Source organism: Pituophis catenifer, unplaced genomic scaffold (genome assembly GCF_029215685.1).
Source record: "Pituophis catenifer annectens isolate HBS135680 unplaced genomic scaffold, rPitCat1.0.hap2 SCAF_2, whole genome shotgun sequence".
Lineage (NCBI taxonomy): Eukaryota > Metazoa > Chordata > Lepidosauria > Squamata > Colubridae > Pituophis > Pituophis catenifer.
The window spans coordinates 33,986,710-34,013,177 of record NW_027256882.1 but is presented as its reverse complement, the minus strand read 5'-3'; the positions used below and the strand labels follow the sequence as shown (position 1 = coordinate 34,013,177).

The window sequence follows — 26,468 nt, the reverse complement described above, 5'->3', positions numbered from 1 at the left end:
TCCTCCAGAGCAGCAGGTGACCTGGGAAATTTTTTGTCCTTCACATTTTTTGTGCTTCATTTTTTGTGCTGCTTAGGAGAAGCTGGAGAAAGTTGCTGGAAGATGAAAAAGTTTCTCCCTAAGCAAGGTCTTTCCCATCTCCTCTTTTGAGCGTCATCAAAGCATTAGAAAAGCAGTGGTTGCGCAGTGGTTAGAGTGCAGTATTGCAGGCTAACTCTGCCCACTGCCAGCAGTTCGATCCTGACGGAACTCAAAGTTGACTCAGTCTTCTATCCTTCTGAGGTTGGTAAAATGAGGACCCAGATGGTTGGGGGCAATGTGCTGACATTGTAAACTGCCCAGAGAGTGATGTAAACCAGGAGTCTCCAACCCCTGTTGGAGAGACATGGAGAGGAACTCCAGGGTAATGGTGCAACAGAAGCTCCCATTTTGCTTTCCTGGGAATGGCTCCTTTCTCCCATTTGGTGCCTACCAGATGTATTGCAACTACAGCCCCCCCCCCAATTCTACAACCACATAATGGCCTGTGAACCAGATGTTCCCAAAGATGCTAAATTCTAGATTCCCAAAGATGTCTATGGAGTTTCTCAGTCATCCAGGTCCTGTCCCAAAGATGTTTTTCAAAAGGCAACTGGACTTTCTTGGTTTTTCTTTGAAGACATTTCGCTTCTCATCCAAGAAGCTTCTTCAGCTTCAATCCTTCCATTCCCCACTATACTGTCAGAGCTGAAGGAGTTTCTTTTTTTCTTTCAGTGCCAAAGAATTTGAAAGAATACAAAAATTTTTGTAAATAAAAATGGTGACAAAACAAGAGCCTGGTGGCCTGGGCCTGGTGGCTCAGCAGACTGATAGCATTGTGATTAACACCAGCTGTCTGCAATTACTGTAAGTTCGAATCTCACCAGGCTCAAGGTTGACTCAGCCTTCCATCCTTTCTAAGGTAGGTAAATTGAGGACCCAGATTGTGGGGGCAATAAGCTGACTTTGTATAAATATACAAAAGTAGGAAGGCTATTGCTTAACGCATTGTAAGCCGCCCTGAGTCTCCAGAGAAGGGCGGCATATAAATCAAATTAAAAAAAAAAAGAGTCCTCTCCATGCCAAAACCTTAATGGTTTGTTCAGCTAATTCGGGGAAAGTGGTGAGGGAACTACTGGGCACTGCTGCCCCAAGTTGCTTATTTGATGGTATGGGAACTAAAGAGCTTGCTCTGTACTTACCTTGTCACAGAAATGAGCCACCAAGTGGATGCCAAGTTCGTAATGATCAATATAGGATCTACTTAGGAGCATTTGCTGGGGAAAAGAGGAGAACAGATAAAATGGATGTAACAAGTGTCACAACTCAGATACTTGCACCCGATGTTGTACCTCAGGTACACAGTGGCAGTGTTTGCACGACGATTCACTGCATGGGATTCACTGCATAACTTAAGAATCATTTGTAGTTTGCGCTAGATTCTGTCGGGTCTTCCCACAGCAGCTGGTGACCTCCAGGTGTATTGGACCAATCTCTGCACATCTGGAGGGCATTAAGCAGGGGAAGGCTGCCATAATTACCGTATTTTTTGGAGTATAAAACGCATCGGACTATAAGACGCACCTACCTTTTTTGGTTGTTTTTTTTAAAAAAGTTTTTATTTTTTAGACAAACACACATACAAACATACAATGTTTGAACAGAGTATTTGGCTGGTTCACAAATTTAAACAGTGTTTAGTCATTTCAATTAAATTTACAATTTCTATATTTCCTTTTTGCCATATTTATTCCTCATCTATTTTTTTAAAAAAACCAATATTACCCTTCATTCTCATCTCTAATCTTAATCAAATTCAATTTTTCCCTTCTATTCTATATTATACCCCTTCACATTGTCATCTATTTTTATATCCATCCTCACATTGGTTAATTATTTAATATTATAATTGTTTAATACAAATTCAACATTTTTATATAAATCAATTATTTATAACTATCTTTTTTGTATATTAATCAATATGAACATGAATATTCCAATTATTTCCATGCAATCCAATTTCTTACAAATCAATTAATTATATTTACCAATAATAATAAACCAAATAATTTCCCCCATATAGTCTTCCAAACCACAACTTAACCATTTCTGCTTTCAACACAATATACAATTAATAGTATCTCAATTATTACAATTCCCTAGTTAAATAGAGCTTTTTTTCTTTTGTGCTTTAAAATCTTGAACTCTCCTCTTTTGCCCTAAATTTCCCATTGTTTGCACCTACCTTTTTTGGTGAAAAGAAAAAAAAATCTCTCTCTGCCTCATTTTGTCACATTGCAGCAAAGACCCTCTTTACTTTCAGTTTCGTTTTTTCAGCATAGCTAGGGGAAAAAAATCTGCTCCAGCACTCTGCAGCAAGCAGGAGAGCCCTGTGCAAAGCAGCTGAGCGCAAATCAGCTGAAAGTCGGGAGGCCGATCTAATCAACTTGTGCTAATTAACTTATGCTGAAGCTGAAAGGGGCTGTTTTTTCTTGCTGTTTGCTTGCAAGAAGGCAACTGCTGCGAGGCACAGGGCAAAGGGTGGGGGCCAGTGGGTAGGCAGGGCTACCTAAATTTTCACCCCCTTTTGGGGGGTAAAAAGGTGCGTCTTATACTCCGAAAAATACGGTATATACTACTAAAACCTTTGTGTCTGTTTGATTGTAACCTTCAATTGGGCGAAACTCTGCATCATAGGGCAACAGTTTTTGAATCAATGGACCTCAGATAGATTAACTTATAAAAGGCACCCACAATCCAGGATCAGTGACACTTGGCTAACTCTGTCCCACCACCACAGTAAGCTGCAGTCATACGTTCATCATTTTTAGTGCTCCCTGCCAGCTTCCCACAAGGAAAGTCAGTGGGGAAGCCAGCAGGAAGTCCAAAGTTTGTTTATTTGTTACATTTATATGCCACCCATCACACTGTGGAATGAATCTGGGTGGCTTACAACACCATAAAACAGAAATATAATTCAGTTTCAATTTAATTCAATTTATATGCCGCCCCTCTCCAAAGATTCAGGGCAGCTCACAATACATTTAAAATCCTAACAAAAAACATTTAAAAATTAAAAACATTAAAACATTAAAACTCATTCATACCATTCATGGTCGGATCTCGCCAGATCGCAAGAGTGAGATCAACGGCACCAGGCCTGCCGGAAAAGCCAGGTCTTCACTGCTTTTCGGAAGGCCAATAGGGTGGGGATGGTCCGGACCTCAGGAGGTAACTGGTTCCAGAGAGCCGGGACAGCCACAGAGAAGGCCCTCCCCCGCGGGCCCGCCAGCTGGCATTGTTTAGCTGACGGGACCCGGAGGAGACCAACTCTGTGGGATCTTACCCGTCGCTGGGAGCTATGCGGTAGAAGGCAGTCTCGAAGATAACCTGGCCCTGAGCCATGTAGGGCTTTAAAGGTAATAACCAACACCTTGAATTGTGCCCGGAGACCAATAGGGAGCCAGTGCAGCTTGCGGAGAATTGGTGTAATATGGATGTACCTAGGTGCACCCACGACAGCTCACACGGCTGCGTTCTGGACCAACTAGTCTCCGAACACTTTTCAAGGGTAGCCCCATGTAGAGCGCTTTGCAATAATCTAACCGTGAGGTGACAAGGGCATGAGTGACTGTGAGGAGAGCTACCCGATCCAAGTAGGGTCGCAATTGGTGCACCAGGCGAACCTGTGCAAAGATCCCCCTAGCCACAGTTGTCAGATGTTGTTCTAATCTTAGCTGTGAGTCTAGGAGGACACCCAAATTGCGAACCTGTTCTGAGGGGGACAATTTCTCCTCCCCCAGAACCAAGGATGGACAGTCAACATAGTGAACATAGTCAATATAGTCTTTAAGAGGCAATACCCACAGCCATTCGGTCTTGTCTGGGTTAAGTCTGAGCCTGTTGACTCCCATCCAGACCCTCACAGCCTCCAGGCACCGGCACATCACATCCACCGCATCACTGTTCTAAAGCAATTAGAACATTAAAACATTAAAAACATTGAATGTTAAAAGTTGCTTCCTACTCCTAGCAGTGTTCCAATATCTCAGGGGTTGCCACAAAGAAGAGAGAGTCAAGATATTCTCCAAAACACCTGAGGGCAAGACAAGAAGCAGTAGGTGGGAACCAATCAAGGAGAGAAGCAGCCTAGAACTAAGGAGAAATTTCCTGACAGAACAATTAATCAGTGGAACAACTTGCCTCCAGAAGTTGTGAATGCTCCAACACTGGAAGTTTTAAAGAAGAGATTGGACAACCGTTTCTCTGAAATGGCATTGGGTTTCCTGCATAAGCAGGGAGTTGGACTAGATGACCTCCAAGGTCCCTTCCAACTCTGTTACTCTATTCCTATTCCTATCCTATCCTACCCTACCCTACCCTACCCTACCCTACCCTACCCTACCCTACTCTCTATTCTATTCTCCTCTCCTCTCCTCTCTCTATTCTATTCTATTCTATTCTATTCTATTCTATTCTATTCTATTCTATTCTATTCTATTCTATTCTATTCTATTCTACTCTACTCTACTCTACTCTACTCTACTCTACTCTACTCTACTCTACTCTACTCTACTCTACTCTACTCTTCTCTTTTGCCTAGCTGTGCTCATTCAGTTTCTATGTTTAAATAAGGAAATATTTCTGAAACAATGACCCAGTGGGTCACGGGTTGTCTAGCTTGAATTAGACAATCGAACCTCTAACACATCCAAGTGTGCAAACAAGCAAACATGATAAATCTTAGTAGACTTTGTCTTCAGTGCTCACCACACAGTGTTCTTGTCCTTGTTGTTTTAAGGACCCTTTGCGTCAGTGGGGAGCTGATAATTAATAGTTTGGAGAAAAAATATTAAAGCTTTCTCTGTTTTGGTTCACTGAAGCTGGACTTTCCTTTCAGGCAGAAAGTAGAATGTTTCAATCCATGCCTGACCGACTTTATTAATGATCCCAGCTGGACGTGGCACTAACGCAAAAATTCAGCTGATGCAATTTATATAACTTCTTTTTGTTGCTATATAAAATTTTATTATTTTTTAATCCTAAAAAGATGGCATGTTCCCCTCCGCCCTTGGAATTTACAAATATAAATTCCTTGATGCAGAAACATAACAGTCTGCAAAAACGGTTTTATGCATTGCTTGAAAAGTTTTCACATATTTTAAATTTCTTCTTGCTCTGGGGTTTTTTGGCTTTATTTATCTACTAACAGCATTTATTGGCTGCCCCCATGTGGCCAGTTCAGGGCAGTGCACATCGGAATATCTCTCGATAATTAAAAACAACTGAAAACTCATTAACAAAACAATAAACAAGCACAAAATGAGATGAGCTACTCTAATCACCCTGAAATAAGAACGTTTTTTAACAGCCATCCTGAGCACAAGGAATTATTCCTTAATTCTGGGGCTGTCAGCATGAAAGCCCACCTCTTGTCTTCTTATGGAAAAAACACTGATATTAGAAATGAATTTTTCTTCATTACAACCAAAAGTCAAAATCCTATTTGGTAAGTCAGTTCCTAATATATCTGTTTTCATAGTATTTTGGTCTGTTAAAAAAACAACAACATGTTTGCCATCATTGTAAATGGAATAGGAATAATTTCAACAATATAAATAGCAATAATGAATTTCCCTGGGTCTATTGATCTATTTACTTAATTTATTTAAGGGACGCGGTGGCTCAGTGGCTAAGACGCTGAGCTTGTCGAGTGAAAGGTCGGCAGTTCAGCGGTTCGAATCCCTAGTGCCGCGTAACGGGGTGAGCTCCCATTACTTGTCCCAGCTTCTGCCAACCTAGCAGTTCGAAAGCACGTAAAAAATGCAAAAATAGGGGCCACCTTTGGTGGGAAGGTAACAGCGTTCTGTGCGCCTTTGGTGTTTAGTCATGCCGGCCACATGACCACGGAGACATCTTCGGACAGCGCTGGCTCTTCGGCTTTGAAACTGAGATGAGCACTATCCCCTAGAGTCGGGAACGACTAGCACATATGTGCCAGGGGAACCTTTACTTTTACCTATTGATCTATTTAAGCTTACAGAAATACTTATGAGACTTAATAAAACTGTCCAATTCCAGAGGCTGTAGTGTTTTTTTGTAGTTTCATATATTTTTTGCTTATTAGAAGCGAAGGACGACCGCAATTGACCCCAAAATTTCTGTTGCTAAGCAAGACAGTCGTTAAGTGAATTTTGCCCCATTTTACAACCTTTCTTGTTATGAAGTGTATCACTGCAGTTTAGTTAGGAACATGTCTGTTTAAGTGAACGTGGCTTTCCATTGACTTTGCCAGAAGCTCACAAAAGGAGATCACATGACCCTGGGACACTGCAGCCATCATAAATAGGAGTCAGTTGCCAAGCGTCTGAATTTTGATGGTCTGACCATAGGGATGCTGCAACTGTCATCAGTGTGAAAAATAATCATATATCATTTTTTTCCCCATTGCCATTGTAACTTTGAATGGTCAGTAAAGGAATTGTTGTAAGTCAAGGACTACCCCTATGTCCTTTTAACTAATGGCAACAGGATAGAAATCGGGATCAGGGTAGGGATGTATACCAGAGGCCTCAATGGAGGTGGGACAGGGAGCAGATTGCAAATTTACCAGGTTTCCCAGAAAATAAGACCGGGTCTTATATTAATTTTGGCTCCAAAAGATGCATTAGGGCTTATTTTCTGGTTAGGTCTTATTTTGGGGAGAAATACGGCACTAAATCTATCCATCTGGCTGACAATCTTAACACGGGCTTATTTTGTGAATAGGGCTTACATTACGAGCATCCTGAAAAATCATGCTAGGATTTATTTTCCGGTTGGGTCTTATTTTCGGGGAAACAGGGTAGTTGCGTGTTGCATCCTGACGCAGCTGATGCAAATTCTATAATCTGGGGTTTGTGTGATGACATCATGAGAGATGTACCTTCACTGTGGCTTCTACCGTGTTTCCCCGAAAATAAGACCCTGTCTTATATTTTTTTGAAATAAGCACTTGGCCTTATCGCCATGCACTCAAAAGCCCGATTGGGCTTATTATCTTAGGACGATTGGGCTTATTGGCTTAGGACCTGGTTATCTACGGGACCACCTGCTACCACCAATAGTCTCCCACCGGCCAGTACGCTCCCATAGAGAGGGGCTCCTCTGGGTGCCGTTGGCCAAACAATGTCGACTGGCGGCCCCTGGGGGAGAGCCTTCTCTGTGGGGGCACCTACGATCTGGAACGAGCTCCCCCCGGAGATATGGAGGATCCCAGATCTGCGCACCTTCCATCGCGCGATTAAGACTTTTTTATTTCATCAAGCCGGCCTGGCCTAAATCTTCTCCCCCTTTTTAAATGAAAATTTTAAATTTTAATTTGTTTTTAAATTATGGGGTATTTTAAATTTGTTCAGCCAAATTATTTAATTCGTTTTTATTCTATTTTAAAGTTTTGTATTTATGTATTTTATCCTGTGGCTGTTCACTGCCCTGAGTCCTTTAGGGAGTAGGGCGGTATAGAAATTTAAATAAAATAAAATAAAAATAAAAAATTATCAGGGGATGTCTTATTTTGGGGGAAACAGGGTAACAATTGCCTATACATCCCATAGACCTTCCTCCTTCACACATTCTGACGATTGATTGATGACACCTATTCTAACCTTATCCAATTCATCCTAGGTCAGAGATTGGTGGATTCAGACAGCCTACTTGGAGAATCACCTTCCCTTGGTAGTTCACTCAAGCCCAGCTGTTGTCCTGCCCAAGCAGGATTTCAATGACTGGAGAGGACAATTGAGGTGAGACATCTGGTGTGGGATTTAAAAAAAAATGGCTTGGGTTAAGAAGTGGAGGTGTTGTGGCTGTTGAAGGAAGAATCAAGCCTTTGGGAAGAAAAGGGAATGACGAAGACAATGATTGAATTGATAGATGGGATTCAATCATGGTTTAAGCAGTGTCCCAAAGGCGCTTTTTCAAGAGGCTTCCTTGTTTTTCTTTGAAGACATTTCGCTTCTCACCCAAGAAGCTTCTTCAGCTCTGACTGGATGTTGGGCGATGGAAGGATTTATACTCCTTGCAGACAGCTGGTCATTTGCATTCTTCTTAGAGGATCATTGGAGGTTTACCAGTGTCCTCAGGGTCATCTGAGTGGTGCAAATGGATGTGGAGCCTTCTTGGAACTTCAAGGACTGTGTTGTAGACTGGAGATAGATGATGTTGTATCCTTCCCCCTCTGTTGAGAGACGACTGATCGATTTTGACATAGATGGCCTCTTTGACCCCTCTTTCAAACCAGCGATCCTCTCTGTCCAAAATGTGGACTTTGCTGTCTTCAAAATAAACCTCCAGGTGGCCTCAATGACTCTCTAAAAAAATGCAAATGACCAGCTGTCTGCAAGGAGTATAAATCCTTCCCCACCATCCAGTCAGAGCCGAAGAAGCTTCTTGGATGAGAAGCAAAACGTCTTCAAAGAAAAAAAAAAAAGAAAGTTTAGTTGCATCTTGGGAAAAAAAAAACACCTTTGGGACAACTATTTTTTGTCCTATTTGGATGACGGAGAATCTCCATAGATGTTTAACCAATGTTTTTGGAATAAACCGTAATTTGCTTAGATTTGTTTTGTTTAACATGCTGAACATAAGCATAATGTTTTACATATCCCCGTGCCTGGGCTTTCAAGAATATATTATCCCACAAACAAAATATGGGACATTTTGGAAATGCATTGACCCATTTTTAAGATCTCCTTATTTTATGTTAGGGGCTCTGTTGTGTAACTTGGATGTGGTTTAGCAAATTGGGTGAGCTAGCCAATTAGGTTTCCAAACTATGGTTGATGGTTTAGCGTGTGGCAAAAAACTAGCCAGTTGTGGCTCCCATCAGTCCATTTGCAGCATGTCAACATCTCAAGATAAGGTCGTGAATTTTTTTTTTTTTGATTGAGCTGGTTTCAAGAATACAAATGGGAGATTCCTGCTCTATCCCATCATTAAAGGAAAAGTGATCAAAGAATGGCCTCGGAAAAATGTCCATAAGTCCTCCAGGGACATCAAAGCATCTGTAGAGCGGAATGGGACAACTTGCCACAGCCAACTGAATAGGGTAGGGTAGGGTAGGGTAGGGTAGGGTAGGGTAGAGTAGAGTGGAATAGGAAAAGGAATAGGAAAAGGAATAGGAATAGGAATAGGAATAGGAATAGGAATAGGAATAGGAATAGGAATAGGAATAGGAATAATTTAATTTAATTTAATTTAATTTAATTTAATTTAATTTAATTTAATTTAATTTAATTTAATTTAATTTAATTTAATTAATCATATTTCTATGCCGCCCAATTCCCAAGGGACTCTGGGAATAGGAATAGGAATAGGAATAGAACACAACACAACACAACAGAATAGAATCATAGGGTAGGATAGGATAGGATAGGGTAGGATAAGAATAAGGATAGGATAGGACAGGGTAACAGAACAGAACAGAATAGAATAGTAGCGTTGGAAGGGACCTTATAGGTCATCTAGTCCAACCCCCCGCCCAAGCAGGAGACCCTACACCATTTCTGACAGATGGCAGTCCAGTCTCTTCTTGAAAGCTTCCAGTGATGAAGCTCCCACAACTTACGAAGGCAACTTCTGTTCCACTGGTTGATTGCTCTCACTGTAGGACAACTTAACAATTTATTTAATTATTTTATATATATATATATATATATATATATATATATATATATATATATATATATATATATATATATATATATGTAGGTCTTTGGTTATTCGGGTCTTCTCCCACGTAAAATTGGAAGTGTCTTGGCGACGTTTCGACGAAGTCTCATTCGTCATCTTCAGGCTGGTGTTCTCGGCTTCGTGCTTCCAGGAGCAATTGCTCCTGGAAGCACGAAGCCGAGAACACCAGCCTGAAGATGACGAATGAGACTTCGTCGAAACGTCGCCAAGACACTTCCAATTTTACGTGGGAGAAGACCCGAATAACCAAAGACCTACATACAAACACCCGCGAAAACCTGAGAAAACATATATATATATATATATATATAAATTTTTGTCATTCACATTTCATTCTGTCCCTCCTTTTGCATCCTTTCCTTCATTATCCTGTTCCGCCATTTCTTTAATATTAGTGGAACTCTCGTCCTGCAGTGAGTTGGTGGCGGTGAGTTGGCCATGGCAAGTTGTCAATTTTCAATTTTATTTATTGATTAGCCCTTTGGGCCATATCAAATGCAGAATTACAAGTTGTCATAGACCCCTATAGAGGCCCTCTGAGGTCCTCAAAGGACGGGGTTGAAGCCCCAACCCCTAAAAACCGAGGTCCTCATTATTAAGGCAACGCACTAATCCAGACTGAAGGCTGAACTGGCACTGGCAAATCACCAGCAGGAATGCTAAGAGAGACAATAGGTCTGCAGTGCGCGCTGAACACAAATTGCTTTGAAGCTGGGAGCATTGTTTGAAGAGCTCTTTATCCAAAGACACATCGAGCTGAGTCTGGCGTAAAATGAAGTGTAATTAAAACTTGCGTGGGTAGCCAGTCAAACAGGGATCACTTCACATAAGTACACCTCTGGCTGGCAGCTGCTGGAAAGGGGTGTGGCTTAATGAGTATCCTTAACCAGATTGCTTGAGAGGAACAAGTGTGGGGGTATAGCTCAGCGGTAGAGCATTTGACTGCAGATCAAGAGGTCCCTGGTTCAAGTCCGGGTGCCCCCTTATTTTAGGGGAAAAAAACCTTTTGGGCACTATCCCAAAGGTGCTTTTTCAGGAAGCAACTGGACTTTCTGTTTTTTTTGTTTTTTTTGTTTTTTTCATTTGAAGACGTTTCACTTCTCATCCAAGAAGCTTCTTCAGCTCTGACAGGATAGTGGGGAATGGAAGGATTTATACTCCTTGCAGACAGCTGGTCATTTGAATCTTTTTAGAGCAGGGGTATCAAACTTGATTTCATTGAGGTCCGTATCAGGGTTGTGTTTGACCCTGGAGGCCCGGGGTGGGTGAGGCCATGGTAGCTGTGGCCAGCTTGACGTCACTTATGTCAGGGGTGCCTGTGGTGGCCCGAGGGTTTCCGAGCTCCATTTTTGGCTGCGACAGCCTCTTGCGATCCTCTGCCGGCAAAGATGGAGCTCAGGATGGCCACATGCAGCCCTCCCGAGCTTTGCTGGCAGAGGCACCGTGAGCCGGTCCTTGGCTGTTTCCAGAGTTGGCCCCACAGGCCAGATCTAAACACTCTGTGGGCCGAATCTGGCCCCCGGGCCTTGAGTTTGATACTCCTGCTTTAGAGGATCGTTGAAGCACCTTTGGGACAACACTGACCTGGACTACTAAGAATCTTACAGACTTTTAGCTATACAATTTGGGATGAGCACCCTTTGAATGGTGTGGGAGTAGGAATGGATTTCCAGAGGAGGAAAAATAGCAGACTACAGGAACCATTTGCACTCTTCAGGTGACCCTGAGGACACTGATAAACCTCCAAGTGGCCTCAACGACTCTAAAAGGCTGCAAATGACCAGCTTGTCTGCAAGGAGTATAAACCCTTCCATTCCCCACTATCCTGTCAGAGCTGAAGAAGCTTCTTGGATGAGAAGCGAAACGTCTTCAAAAGAAAAAACAAGAAAATCCAGTTGGCTCCTAAAAAAGGACCTTTGGGGCTATCATGACCTGGATGACTGAGAATCTCTATAGGCCTTTTGAGCATTAGGGACCAGTTCCATGGAGAGAGGGCGTGGTCTCGTGTGCTGCCTACATCCAATGGATGGGGCTTTGCTTGTTTGTGTGGCCCGGTTTCTGGCATGCTGTGGCCTGGTGCCAGTCCATGGACCGGAGGTTGGGGACCCATTTTCTGTGCCACCAAAATGAGTGGAAAATAAGTATTGAGACAGTTCCCCGAGACCAAGGTCTGAATTTGTCATTCTTAGTTATTGGGGGTGGACATTGGTTGCTTTCCAAGCAAGTGATATCATTCTCGGCTACACCCACTTCTTCGGAAAGAAGGAATATATTTCTAATTTAAACTATTTGGATGTAAGGGTTTGTTGTTGTTAGTTGCGAAGTCGTGTCCAACCCCATGGACAACGTTCCTCCAGGCCTTCCTGTCCTCTACCATCCTCTGGAGTCCATTTAAGCTCACGCCGACAGCTTCAGTGACACCATCCAGCCACCTCATTCTCTGTCGTCCCCTTCTTCTTTTGCCCTCAGTCTTTCCCAGCATTAGGCTCTTCTCCAGTGAGTCCTTTCTTCTCATTCGGTGGCCAAAGTATTTGAGTTTCATCTTCAGGATCTGGCCTTCCAAAGAGCAGTCAGGGTTGATCTCCTCTAGGACTGACCGGTTTAATACTTTGCAGTCCAAGGGACTCGCAGGAGTCTTCTCCAGCACCAGAGTTCAAAGGCCTCAGTTCTTTGGCGCTCAGCCTTTCTTATGGTCCAACTTTCACAGCCATACATTGCAACTGGGAAAACCGTAGCCTTGACTATACGCACTTTTGTTGGCAGGGTGATGTCTCTGCTTTTTAGTATGCTGTCTAGATTTGCCATAGTTTTCCTCCCCAGGAGCAACCGTCTTTTAATTTCTTGGCTGCAGTCCCCATCTGCGGTGATCTTGGAGCCCAGGAAAATAAAATCTGTCACTACCTCCATTTCTTCCCCATCTATTTGCCAGGAATTGAGAGGGACGGATGCCATGATCTTAGTTTTCTTAATATTGAGTTTCAAGCCAACTTTTGCACTCTCCTTCTTCACCCCCATCAAGAGGCTCTTCAGTTCCTCTTCGCTTTCTGCCATTAGAGTGGTATCATCTGCATATCTGAGGTTGTTGATACTTCTCCCGGCAATCTTAATTCCAACTTTTGATTCATCTAGCCTCACCTTTCTCATGATGTAAGGGTTGGTAGTTGGTAAAACCTGGAGGACTTTAAACAGCAGGGAATGTGTTGTGAAATTTATTTTCCTCAATCTACACGGAGAAACAAGAACGGCCTGTTTATTTTTTAAAAGAAAGAGGCCCATCATTTATTATAGGCAGTCCTCGACTTACAACCACAGCTGAGGTTTCCATTCCATTCCAATTTCCATTGCTAAGCAAGAGGGCTGTTAAGTGAGCTTTGCCCCCCTTTCTTGCCACAGTTTTCTTAACTGAATCACCATATCTGTTAAGGTAGCAAATATGGTGATTAAGTGAACCTGGCTTCCTCCTTGACTTTACTTTGTCAGAAGATACCAAAAGGGGATCACATGGCCCCGTCATAAATACATGCCAGTTGCCAAACATCCAGATTTTGATCATGTGACCACAGAGATGCTGCAATGGTCGTAAGTGTGAAAAATGGTCATAAGTCACTTTTTCCAGTGATATTGTGTAGAAAATCAATGTCCAGTCATTTGTTCTGATCAAAGATGTTTTTCTCGCTCTCGCAGAGAGCTTTATTTTTATACAGTTTTTACAGGCAGACAAAAAGGCAGGCAAGCAACAGCGTCCTAATTGGTAGAAACTATTCACCCCCCTCTCAAGATGCCATCCTCTGAAGGCAAGGTGAGATAATGCAGATGAGAGCCAAAATGAGATCATACAAGCAAGCAAGATCCACAGCGCATGAGCTAAGGCAGTGTGCTGCTCTCAGCCTGGCACAATGACCTTTGACCTACCTCTACAACATTGTAACTTCGAATGGTCACTAAGTGAATAGATGTAAGTCGAGGACTACCTGTACTAGGTGGGGTAAGGTGGGGAGTCTTATAAAAAATATAAATTTTTTAAATGGCCTGGGTATCCCACCAGATGTCACCTTGATTTCTCCAAGGCAGAAAGGAAATTGATGTTAAACTAAAAGAGACAGCTGGAAATTCTTCCTGCTCAGGGCAAGATCCTGGATTTTCCCCAGTTCTAAACTGAGGAGATGAAGGGATGACTCGTCTTCTTAATGTTGAAGAGATTTGGACCACTTTCTTCTTTTCAGTCCTTCCTCCAGCAGGTGACCTGGGAAAATTTTTGTCCTTCACATTTTTTGTGCTTCATTTTTTGTGCTGCTTAGGAGAAGCTGGAGAAAGTTGCTAGAAGATGAAAAGGTTTCTCCCTAAGCAAGGTCTTTCCCATCTCCTCTTTTGAGCGTCATCAAAGCATTAGAAAAGCAGTGGTTAGAGTGCAGTATTGCGGGCTAACTCTGCCCACTGCCAGCAGTTCGATCCTAATAGGTTCAAGGTTGACTCAGCCTTCCATCCTTCCGAGGCCGGTAAAATGAGGACCCAGGTTGTTGGGGGGCAATATGCTGACTCTGTAAACCGCTTAGAGAGAGCTGTAAAGCACGATGAAGCGGTATATAAGTCTATGTTCTATTGCTGTTATTTTCTTTACTTAAGACCAGGATGGGAAATGCCATTCTCCAGACACTGATGAATGCCCTATCTTGGTGATGCTCACTATTGAGGATCTTGGTTGCAGGTGTCATTCAGCAAACGCCAGCCAGGCTTTTCAGTGTATATCTGAAGACATATTATTGGCAGAAGTGATGCTTGCCATCCTTCCCCCAGAGAGAGCATCCATTGAAAGTTAGGACCTTTTTTGAAGATTAGAAGGTCTGGTGGAAAAGACAGTGCTTTTCAGACTGTCTCCCAGACTAGATCTCAGAAGATTGTTCTGCTCTGGGAAAATTGTTGTGGAATTATAGGTGTAACATTTGAAAACGATTACTCATAAATTTAGGGAAGGGAAACATGCAGTAAAACCAGTACTCAAAAGTAGACCTCAGGTGAGGCTTACATATGTGCTGGGGGTATAGCTCAGCGGTAGAGCATTTGACTGCAGATCAAGAGGTCCCTGGTTCAAGTCCGGGTGCCCCCTTATTTTTTTCCCCTCCTCCACTAAAAGGCTTGTTCCTTACTCCTTTTTCCAGAGGTGTTCTGGGGTCATGTGACCCGCTTTTGCGACTTTCTGACAAGCAAAGTCAAGGGGGAAACTAGATTCACTTAACAACCAGGTTACTAACTTACAAACTGCAGTGATTTACCAGTGTCGGTCCATAGATTGGGGGTTGGGGACCCCTGTGCTAAGGGACAAAGGAAATCAATGTTAAACTAACAGAGGCAGCCTAAAGTCCTTCCTGATGAAGCCAAGACCATAGGTGGTATTTAGGCGGTTTGCACCGGTTCGGACGAGCCGGGTAACAGTGATTGTGGGCTCCAAGCCATGCTATTTAGACATGTTTTTGAGGCCAGGTGCATGTGCGGAAGGTGCGCGAGCAAAGCACACGCACGGAAGGCCAGGCGCATGCATGGACTGCTCGTGAAGCCAGCGTGCATGCGTGTGGCGAACTGATGGTAAAGGTAAGTGAAACCCACCCCTGGCCAAGAGCACGGATTCCTCCCAGTTCTAAAGGCGACGAAGAGAAGAGTCACCTTCTCAATGTTGAAGGGAATTGGACCACTTGCTCCTCACTGCCCCTTTCTCCAGAGTGGCAGGAAACCTTGGGAGATGTTTTGAGCCTCACAACAGTCACTCATGCTCTCGTCACTTCTCGCCTGGACTACGGCAACGCTCTCTACATGGGGCTCCCCTTGAGGAGCACCCGGAGGCTCCAACTGGTCCAGAATGCGGCCGCGCGGGTGATTACGGGAGCGACATGGCGCTCCCATATAACACCTCTCCTGTGCGAGCTGCACTGGCTCCCGGTGGTCTTCCGGGTGTGCTTCAAGGTGTTGGTTCTCACCTTTAAAGCGCTCCATGGCTTAGGGCCAGGGTATTTACGAGACCGCCTTCTGCTACCGATAACCTCCCACCGGCCAATATGCTCTCACAGAGAGGGCCTCCTCAGTGTGCCGTCGGTCAAGCAATGTCGGCAGGCGGCCCCCAGGGGGAGAGCCTTCTCTGTGGGAGCACCCGCCCTCTGGAACGAACTACCTCCCGGAATATGGCTGATTCCGGATCTCCGCACTTTTCATAAGGCCCTGAAGACGTTTTTATTTCAGCAAGCCGGCCTGGCCTGAATAGATTTTATGGGTTAGTTTTTTAATTGTATAGCTAGGGGTTTTAAATTGGGAGGCCGATTAATTTAATTTATTTTTAATTATCTTAACTTTTATATTGTATGTTATTTTAATTCTCGGCTGTTCACCGCCCTGAGTCCCTTCGGGGAGAAGGGCGGGATATAAATTCAATTAATAATAATAATAATAATAATAATAATAATAATAATAATAATAATAATCATCATCATCAGGAGAAGCTAGACAAAGTTGCCAGAAGATTAAAATGTTTCTCCATAAGCAAATGAACAAGAGTCCTTCCCTGGCCTCTCTCTGAGCATCATTTATTCTATTTTATTTTATTTTATAATTGGATTTATATACCGCTCTATTCCCGAAGGACTCAGGTGGTGATCATCAAAGAGTTATCCTCTTTCTTTTAAGACCAAGATGGGAAATGCCATTCTCCAGTCACTGCATTGATGAATGGCCAATCTTGATGGTGCTTGCTATTCGGTGGTTTAGTTGCAAGTCTAATTCAGCATTATCACCCAGGTTTTTCTGTTTATGTCTGAAGAAAGGCGTTGATGGCAGAGATGGTGCTCACCGTCCTTATCCCAAAAGTGCTTTTTTGAGAGGCAACTGGACTTCCTGGTTTTTCTTTGAAGACGTTTTGCTTCTCATTCAAGAAGCTTCTTCAGCTCAAGAGCTGAAGCTGAACCAGGACCTGGATGACTGAGAATCTTCATAGACATTTAGTGATCACCAGGGGTGGATTTCACTTACCTTCATCACCGTTTCACCACATGTGTGCACACTCGCTTCGTACACATGTGCGCTGTCCGTGCATGTGCTTTGCTTGCTCACTGTTGTGGCCCGTCAGTGGCCTGTGCAGCTAGTAGCTGATTCCGACAGCGAGGAGGCTGGTGTGGTGCTGCGCTAGCAGCCTGTGCAGCTGGCGCTCGAGTCAGATAATGAGGAGGCTGGAGAAGATGTGGTGCCAGAGGCGGGGATTCAGCCAGGGCTTTCAGAACCTCCAGAAACTCCCATAAGTGAAGAGGAAGAAGAGGAGGAGCCTCTTCTCAATGCATGAGCGCGCAGAGCTGTTAAAAGGCAGGAGTGGCTCCTCAGGAGGAGGTCTCCTCGAGAGTAAGGCTTGGGGCTTATTGGCCACTCCTCTAGCCTATTTAAGGAAGGATGATGACTGATGCAATTTGCAGGAAACAACTTTGTTCATATTCCTTCGCATCTTGATTCCAGAAACGTTTGATTCAGCTCTTGTTTAGCTCTTGTCAGTTTTCCTGCAAATTGCTTCTGGGCATTCTGCCAACCACAGTAAGATTATGGTTATCTGAAATACTGTGCTTCAGAATTGAGTTATTATTCTTTGGATTCTTGTCGGCTGTTAAGGAAGTTAAATTAACAGCTCTTGTGTTAAATTAACTGTACTTGTGTTCGAACAACTACTAAGAAAGCTCATTAGTAGTCCTTAATTAGTAAACTAAGGTTTGTACGGACTTCGTGTGTGCTGCATTCTTTGGGGTCCGTAGCTGCGGCAGAACACTCGCTTGCCTTCCGTGCATGTGCCTGCCCTCGAAAACATGCCTAAATAGCACGACTTGGAGCCAGGGCAGGTGGGTGGCCACCCGCGATCGGTGCTACCGGTTCGCCTGAACTGGTGCGAACTGGCTGAATACCACCTCTGGCGATCACCATCCTTATCTTCCCTTAGAGAGAGCTTCCATGGAATTTTAGCATCCTTTTTTTCAGACAGACTTGAAGGTCCGATGGATAAAATTTTGTTGCCATTCAGACCGTATCCCAGAATTATAAAGAGGATTGTTCTACTCCAGGGAACTTGTTACGGAATTACAGGTGTAACATTTGAATGTGATTACTCATAAATTTAGGGAACAAAAATTTCCAGTAAAACCAGTATCCAAAACAGAGCTTAGGTGAGGCTTTCTTTGGTGTTGGGGGTATAGCTCAGCGGTAGAGCATTTGACTGCAGATCAAGAGGTCCCTGGTTCAAGTCCGGGTGCCCCCTCCTTTTTGTTTTATTTTTCCAAATAATTTATATTTTGAAATCCCTGTGGATGTCATGTAGGAAGAAATAACTCCTACTGAAAGCTTGAAGGAATAATAGAAATTATTAGGAGAATAATTTAAAGTCCTTTATGAAAAAAAATGGATTAGCATGTTGGATTACCCCAAAAAATAAGACCTCCCTGGATAATAAGACCTTCCCCGAAAATAAGCCCTCCCCAAAATATTTTAAGCACATGTGCAGCGGGTTCCCACCATTTCCTCTGGTTAGGGTTAGGGAGACAGAGCTGGAAATCAGGTAAGACAGCAAGAAGAGCCCCGTCTTGCTCCACACACCCCCAAATTATAAGACCTCCCCAAAATAAGGCCAAGCGCTTATTTCGGGGTGCAGAAAAATATAAGACAGGGTCTTATTTTTGCGGAAACACAGTACTTTTTTATTTCTAAACTACATACATAGCTTTTACTAGAATGACTGGAAAATAAATATGGAGACATATCCCGTATCCAAAACTTAAGGTTTTAATTCTATATTCCTGTATTTTAGGAATGAAGGTCAATTGCTTGCCAATCAAGAGATACCACTCTCAGCTACACCTGCTTTGAGGAATATGGAATTTTTTTTCTAATTTAAACTATTTGGATCTAAGGGTTGGTTGTTGGTCACACTTCGAAGAGCTTTAACAATAGCTAACGTGCTTTGAAATGTATTTTCTCATCCATGTGTGAGAAAAAGGAATGGTTTCTTTCTTTTTAAAATAAGGTAGTTCATTGTTTATACCAGATTGGAGTGGGATGGGAAGTCTTGTAGAATGGAATGGAATGGAATAGAGAGTAGAGTAGAGTAGAGTAGAGTAGAGTAGAGTAGAGTAGAGTAGAGTAGAATAGAATAGAATAGAATAGAATAGAATAGAATAGAATAGAATAGAATACTTTATTGGCCAAGTGTGATTGGACACACAAGGAATTTGTCTTTGGTGCATATGCTCTCAGTGTACATAAAGAAAAATAAAATGCATTCATCAAGAATCGTAAGATACAACACTTAGTGATAGTCATCGGTTACTAATAAGCAATCAATCACACTAGGAAACAAACAGAACAATATAAATCGTAAAAATATAAGCAACATGGTTATAGTCATAAGTGGGAGGAAGTAGGTAATAGGAAGGATGAAAAAAATAATAGTAATACAGTCTTAGTAAATGGACAGTGTTGTGGGAATTAGTTGTTTAGCCGAGTGACGGCATTCCGGGGGGGAAAAGCTGTCCTTGTGTCTAGTTGTTCTGGTGTGCAGTGCCCTATACCATCATTTTTTGAGGGTAGAAGTTGAAACAATTTATGTTGAAACTATTTAAGTTGAAAGTTGAAACAATTTATTTAACTGGGTATCTTGCCAGAAGTCAGCCTGATCTCCCAAGGAGAATGAAAATTGATGCTAAACTAGAAGCAATCGGAAGTTCTTCTTGAGCAGGGCGAGATCCTGGATTTTCCCCAGTTCTATACTGAGGGGATGAAGGGATGATTTGTCTTCTCAATGTTGAAGAGATTTGGATTCCTTGCTCCTCAAGGCCCTTTCTCCAGAGTGGTGGGAAGCCTGGGAGATCTTGTATGTTTCATGACACTCAGGAGAAGGTTAAAAGGTTTCCCCATACACACAAACAAGGGGTAGAGTCCTCTCCAACCTCTCTTGTAGCATCATCAAAGTATTATCCTTTTTCCTTAAGACCAGGGTGGAAAATGACATTCTCCAGGCCCCGAGGAAGACCTTAGTTGGTGCATGCTATTCAGGATCTTGGTTGCAGGTGTGGTTCAGCATCCTCTGGAGAGCCAAGAGTTTTCCGTTTATGTCTGAAGAAGGGCGTTGAGGGAAAAATAATTATGCTCCCTATCCCAATCTTCCCTTGAAGAGGACCTCCATAGAAAGTTAGGATATTTTTTCCAGCTTAGAAGGTTTGATGTAGATGTAGTCGCCGTACAGGCTGTCCTCCTGACGGTGTCCCAAAATAATAGACATTTTGCTCTGGGAAAGTTGTTGTTGAATTATAGGTGTAACATTTGAAAATTACTCATAGATTCAAGGAACAGAAATATCCAGTCAAACCAACACCCACAACTAGACCTTAGGTGAGCATAATTTATGTGCTGGGGGTATAGCTCAGTGGTAGAGCATTTGACTGCAGATCAAGAGGTCCCTGGTTCAAGTCCGGGTGCCCCCTCCTTTTAATTTTAGGGGTGGGAAAAGACAACCATTTTTATTATTGGGGGGGGGGGGAGAGAATCATTTGTATTATTCCCTAACTAGATATTTTGTTAGAATAAGTAAAATGTAACACCTCTCCTGCGCGAGCTGCACTGGCTCCCAGTGGTCTTCCAGGTGCGCTTCAAGGTTCTGGTTACCACCTTTAGAGCGCTCCATGGCTTAGGACCTGGCTATTTACAGGACCGCCTACTACCACAATCAACCTCCCACCGGCGGGTATGCTCTCATAGAGAGGGGCTCCTCCGGGTGCCATCGGCCAAACAGTGTCGACTGGCGGCCCCCAGGGGGAGGGCCTTCTCTGTGGGGGCATCTACTATCTGGAATGAGCTCCCCCCAGAGATACGTAGGATCCCGGACCTGCGCACTTTCCGCCGCGCTCTAAAGACCTTTCTATTTCAGCAAGCAGGCCTGGCCTGACCTTTCCCCCCTTTTAATTTTTTAATTTTTAAATTTAAATTGAAATTTTAAATTTGTTCTAAATTTTTGGGATGTTTTAAATTGTCTTGGGTTCAAATATTTAATTTGGTTTTAATTCTGCTCTTAACTTTTTTATCTATGTGTTTTATTTTGTGCCTGTTCACCGCCCTGAGTCCTTCAGGAGTAGGGTGGTATACAAATTTGATCAAATAAAAAATAAATAAATAAATAAATAAATAAATAAATAAATAAATAAATAAATAAATAAATAAATAAATAATCAATTGAGCAGATTTCATATCTGAAGCTAAGGTTTTTATCCCATACTCCTCTGTCTTGGGAATAGAGATTAGTTGCTTGCCAATCAAGAGGTAACATTTTCAGCTATATTCCCCCTTTTGGGGAAGAAGGAATATCTCTGTAATTTAAATTTTTGGGTGGGTCTGAGGGTTGGTAGACGGTGAAATCTGGAAGAATTTCAAAACCATTTTTCCCATCCATGCAGATAAATAAGAATGGCCTCCCTTCGTTTTAAAAGACAGCCATTCGTTTGAACTAGATTGGAGTAGGGTGGGGGAATGTATTTTAATTGGCCTGGATATCCCACCAGAAAAACCAAATGCACAGGTACAGTATAAGTGGTACCTTGCTCAATAGTAGCAACTGTGAGAGGGATCTTGGGAGTCCTAGTGGACAGTCACTTAAATATGAGCCAGCGGCGTGCTGCAGCTGCCGAAAAAGCCAACACAGTTCTAGGCTGTATTAATAGACAGATAGAATCAAGATCACGTGAAGTGTTAATACCGCTTTGTAATGCTTTAGTAAGGCCACACTCGGAATACGGCATCCGGTTTTGGTCGCCAGGATGTAAAAAAGATGTTGAGACTCTAGAACATGGGTGTCAAACTCAAGGCCCCTGGGCCAAATTCGGCCCGCAGGGTGCTTGGATCTGGCCCGTGGGGCCGCCCTGGAAACAGCGAAGGACCAACCTGTGATACCTCTGTCAGTGAAAATGGAGCTCCATTTTCCTCCCTAAACAAGGGGACAAGGCCCTTCTCAGTCCCTCTTTCTGAGCATTGTCAAAGAGTTATCCTCTTTCCTTAAGACCGGGATGGAAAATGCTGTTCTCCAATGCCGATAAATTCCATCTTTTGGTGGTGCTCACTGTTCATGAAGTTGATTGCAGGTAGTTGGTGGCGCAGCAGACTAAAGTACTGTTAAGTAACACCAGCTGCCTGCAATTACTGCAAGTTCAAATCTCACCAGGCTCAAGGTTGACTCAGCCTTCCATCCTTCCGAGGTAGGTAAAATAAGGACCCGGATTGTGGGGGCAATAAGCTGACTTTGTATAAAAAAGAACACCGCTTGTGGGGGGGTGCGAAAGCCCTACTAAGCAGGTATATAGAAAAGTATGAAGGCTATTGCTTAACACATTGTAAGCCCCCCTGAGTCTCCGGAGAAGAGAGGCATATAAAATCGAACCAATAAATAAATAAATAAATAAGTCAGCATCACCTGGATCATCTTCTCTGGGTCTTGATTCTAGGAAGGAAAGCTTGCTTACTATGCTAATTGTACTCTGTGCTTTCCAACCATGAAGTGTTTAGAATCTATTTTCGGCTAAGAAGGGCTTCATTGTGAAGAAACCATAGCCCTTCAGATTGCATCCCAGAATAATACGGAGATGATTGTTCTCTTCCACAAAAGGCGTCATGAAATCCTGGGTGCCATATTTGGAAACTGGTGCGCATACATTTATAAATCAGTGTGTTTGTTGGCAACTTTAAAATGGGTAGACTTCAAACCTGACCCCTGTAAAATGTGTGGCCTTTTAACTCCTACACGGAGTTACGCTCTGGCTGGAGTATTCTGGGAGTTGAAGTTGACACATCTTAAAGTTTGGAAAACACTGGTCTAGGGCACCTTTTCAGACTGATTTAATGATAAGGCCTACTCTTTTGGGAGCTGAAGGAGAAGCCATGCAGAGGCCTGGATAGTTATGCAAATGAAGGTCTGGGATGGAGAAGGGCAGGGGTGGGTTCTAATTTTTTTTACTACTGGTTCTGTGGGCGTGGCTTATTTTGTGGGTGTGGCTAGCTGGTCAGAGTCATTTCTGGAAGGTCCTCACACTTACGACCAGTCCTCGCACTTACGACCCGACTCATTTGTTTGCTTTTAACACTGATCAGCTGTAGGACGGCCCTTTGAAGCCCCGCGGCAAGAGTTTAAACAGATTTTTTCCCTCTAGTCATCAGCTGGGACTCAGGAGGCAGCAATAGATTGGGGGTGGGGCCAAATAAAAGGTAAGAATAACGTGGGGGGGTGGGAGGGCAGGGGGGGAGAACCGGTTCGGTGACGTCATATCGTCACCGCTACTGGCTCGGCCGAACCGGACCGAACCGGGAGGAACCCACCACTGGAGAAGGGGAGATTACAGGTATCCTATCAATTAACAACACTAAGTTTGTTAAAAGCCCGTTGTGTTTGTTCAAACCTTTTGAGATAAGCCTGACCTCTTTTGATAGATGTGAGTTCAGTAACCTCCCACTCAATTGTGCTGCTGAAGTTTCTTTGTTCCAAAATTGTTACCTGAGATCTATAATGGAAGGTCCTAGGAGTTTAAAACACATTTGATCAAGTGACCTTCATTTTGCAGAGATTTATGTATTGCCTTATAATAAAATTTGCTACCAGACTTTCTAATTTTGGCCTACCAAAAATTAAACACACCCTCTTCCTGCCTTGTCATTAATTTATGGGAGGAAACTAGGCAGATATTAAGGGAAGCATACCTGTGTGCTGGGGGTATAGCTCAGTGGTAGAGCATTTGACTGCAGATCAAGAGGTCCCTGGTTCAAGTCCGGGTGCCCCCTTATTTTGTTTTATTTTTCCAAACAATTTATATATTATATTATTTATATATTATATATTTAAAATCCCTGAAGATACACAGTGGATGTCATGTAGGAAGAAATCTACTGACAGCTTGAAGGAATAATAGTAATTATTATTATGAGAACAAGTGTGATACAAGCTATTTAAATTACAGATAATCTTGATTTACGGCTAGAATTGGGACCAGAGTTTCCATTTCTAAGCAAGGCAGTTGTTAAGTGAGTCGCATCTGATTTCATGACCCTTTTTTTTGCCACAATTGTTCAGCGAATCGCTGCAGTTGTTAAGTGAATCGTCTCATTAAGTGAAACCAGCTTCCCCCATTGACTTCACTTGTTGGAAGCTGTCCAGGAAGGTCCTAAATGGGGATTACATGATCCCGGGATGCCTGCAACCATTGGAAATACTGGCAGGTTGCCAAGCGCCCAAATTTTGATCACATGAGCTTGCGGATGCTGCAAAGATTGTAAGTGCGGGGACCAGTTGTCAGTCACTTTTCACTGCTGTTGTAACTTGGAACATTTGTTAAATGAATGGTTGCAAGTCAAGGATTACCTGTATTTAAATTTCCCCACATAGCTGGAGTTCTCTATTCGTAGATGGATAATAAAAGAAGAATAATAGAATAGAGCTGGAAGGGACCTTGGAAGTCTTATAGTCCAACTACCTGCTCAAGCAGGAGACCCTATACTAGTGATGGCTAACCTTTTTGCTGTCTTGTGCCAAAAATGGGGGGAGTGCAGGGGGGGGGTTGTGCGTGTGTGCCCAGATCCATAATTCAATGCGCCCTGCCCCCCCCCCCCACGTATATGTGTGCGACCCCCTGCGCTCCCATGCTTTTGGCACGTGATGGCCCGGTAGGACCGTTTTTTGCTCTCCCCAGGATCCAGAGCCTTTCTAGGAGCCTGGGGAGGGCAAAAACGGCCTTCCTCATCCCCCCCCGGAGACAGGAAACAGCCCGTTTCCCGACTTCTGGTGGGCCCGGAAGGCCCGAAAATCAGCTGGCCGGTGTGCGCATGCGCGCTGGAGCTTAGCTTGGGCAACGCTCGCGTACCCACAGGTATGGCTCCACGTGCTATCTGTGGCACGCGTGCCATAGGTTCGTCATCACGGCCCTATACCATTTCAGACAATTGGCTGTCCAGTCTCTTCTCAAAAACCTCCAGTGATGTATAGTCCAATTTGTGGCAGCCCCTCAAATATTGGAATACTGCTATCATGTCACCCATAATTCTTCTTTTCTCTAGATTGGCCATACCAATCTAGAGGACCCAGTTTGTGGGGGCAATAAGCTGACTTTGTATAAAATATACAAAAGTATGAAGGCTATTGCTTAACGCATTGTAAGCCGCCCTGAGTCTCCGGAGAAGGGCGGCATATAAAAATAAAAATTAAAATTAAAAAAAAAATGCCTCTACTCATGTTCCTCTTAAACTGGTACAGGCAGTCCTCGATTTACGACCACAGTCGAGCCCAAAATCTCTTGTTGTTAAGCGAGATGTTTTTAAGGGGGGGCTTGCCCCATTTTACGACTTTCCTTGCCACCGTTGTTAAGTGAATCTGGTTTCCCCATTGACTTTGCTCGTCAGAAGGTCCCAGAAGGGGATCACATGACCCCGGGACACTGCGACCGTCATAATAAATATGAAATGACTGACAAGCGATTGAATTTTGATCACATGATCATGGGGACGCTACAAAGGTTGTAACTATGAAACGTTACGGTCATAAGTCACATTTTTCAGTGCCGTTGTAACTTTGAACAAACTAAACAAACTACATCAAGAACCACCTGCGTTACCTTTGACCCCGGAAGCAATATACATGATCTGGTGAGATTGTCTGTGAGCGCTTGATGGCCTCTTTTTCCTTAAATCTGGCTGATGCCTTCTTTAAAAAGTCACAAGTTGGCCGCCTTTTTTTCCCATGGTCCAAAAACTTTGCACCGTGAATGCGTATGCAAAAATTTGTTTCTGGGCTGACACCTGGAAGAGGAGAAGTTTGCTTTGGGAGGAAGGCTTAAAACTCATTTTGTTTGTGGTAGGCAAATATGTAACCAAACCAGTATACATGAGTAAACTTCCTGGAGCCGCATAGGATGTGCTGGGGGTATAGCTCAGCGGTAGAGCATTTGACTGCAGATCAAGAGGTCCCTGGTTCAAGTCCGGGTGCCCCCTCTTTTTTTGTTTTTTTTTTCCCAAAAAGGACTTTAACTTGATTTGTTTCCTTTTTAGAATTGGTTTATTCCTTGCAACATAGTAAAATTAGGAAAACCAACTTGTAACCAAAAACGTGGCTTTTCCTATATACTTCGTGGGCCAATATCATGGTTAGTAAGTATGGCGTTTAAGCATGACCTGTCTATGTATCGTTTCATGAAAAGAGATGTATCAATTCCATAAGAAATATTCAGTAGCAATAAAAAAAAATTCGGATTGTGAGTGGAAAGGACTGAAATACCAATTGACTTCTTTTTTCAATGAAACCAAAAACAAAACTAGATTTTGAAAATCAATTTTACCAAAGCAATATTAAACCTTTCCCCAACTTTTCTACCGCCGTTGGTAAATGATCAAAACATTGTTAATAGGGTACTTTAATTCAGTTTCCAAATTTTAAAAGAGTTGGCAGGATTGTGTTTTATTTAGTTGAGCTTTAAACTGCATTGCTAAATCATTTTCTATTAGGAAAGAGTCTGTGAAATTGTGAAATTGCACTGTTTAGAATAGTCCCATCCTTTACAGGTATTCTTGGCTTAAATTCCTCTAATTTCTAGACTTGTGAGCACCTAGAAGGGGGGTACAGGTAGTCCTCAACTTAATGACCACAATTGATCCTAACATTTCTGTTGCTAAGCAAGACATTTGTTAAA

General features: G+C 43.0%; 1 protein-coding gene and 6 non-coding genes across 8 annotated transcripts in view; all 7 read left to right on the top strand.

Annotated features, from left to right (window-relative positions):
* LOC139312096 (carnitine O-acetyltransferase-like) overlaps positions 1-26,468 on the top strand; it is a 65,279-nt gene that overhangs the window by 7,067 nt on the left and 31,744 nt on the right. Inside the window, exons 1-2 of one of the 2 annotated variants that reach the window (XM_070936622.1) lie at positions 1,278-1,375; positions 7,684-7,802. In XM_070936622.1, coding sequence (XP_070792723.1) covers positions 1,322-1,375; positions 7,684-7,802 — 173 coding nt within the window. In that variant the 5' untranslated portion in view covers positions 1,278-1,321. Of the gene's footprint in view, positions 1-1,277; positions 1,376-7,683; positions 7,803-26,468 lie in introns of those variants that run through there. The other variant, XM_070936621.1, reaches the window with a different exon arrangement.
* TRNAC-GCA (transfer RNA cysteine (anticodon GCA)) lies at positions 10,663-10,734 on the top strand. The gene has a single exon. It is a non-coding gene; the product is annotated as a tRNA-Cys (tRNA).
* TRNAC-GCA (transfer RNA cysteine (anticodon GCA)) lies at positions 14,783-14,854 on the top strand. The gene has a single exon. It is a non-coding gene; the product is annotated as a tRNA-Cys (tRNA).
* Positions 17,951-18,022, top strand: TRNAC-GCA (transfer RNA cysteine (anticodon GCA)). Its single transcript has one exon. It is a non-coding gene; the product is annotated as a tRNA-Cys (tRNA).
* TRNAC-GCA (transfer RNA cysteine (anticodon GCA)) lies at positions 20,169-20,240 on the top strand. Its single transcript has one exon. It is a non-coding gene; the product is annotated as a tRNA-Cys (tRNA).
* TRNAC-GCA (transfer RNA cysteine (anticodon GCA)) lies at positions 23,503-23,574 on the top strand. Its single transcript has one exon. It is a non-coding gene; the product is annotated as a tRNA-Cys (tRNA).
* On the top strand, positions 25,702-25,773 carry TRNAC-GCA (transfer RNA cysteine (anticodon GCA)). Its single transcript has one exon. It is a non-coding gene; the product is annotated as a tRNA-Cys (tRNA).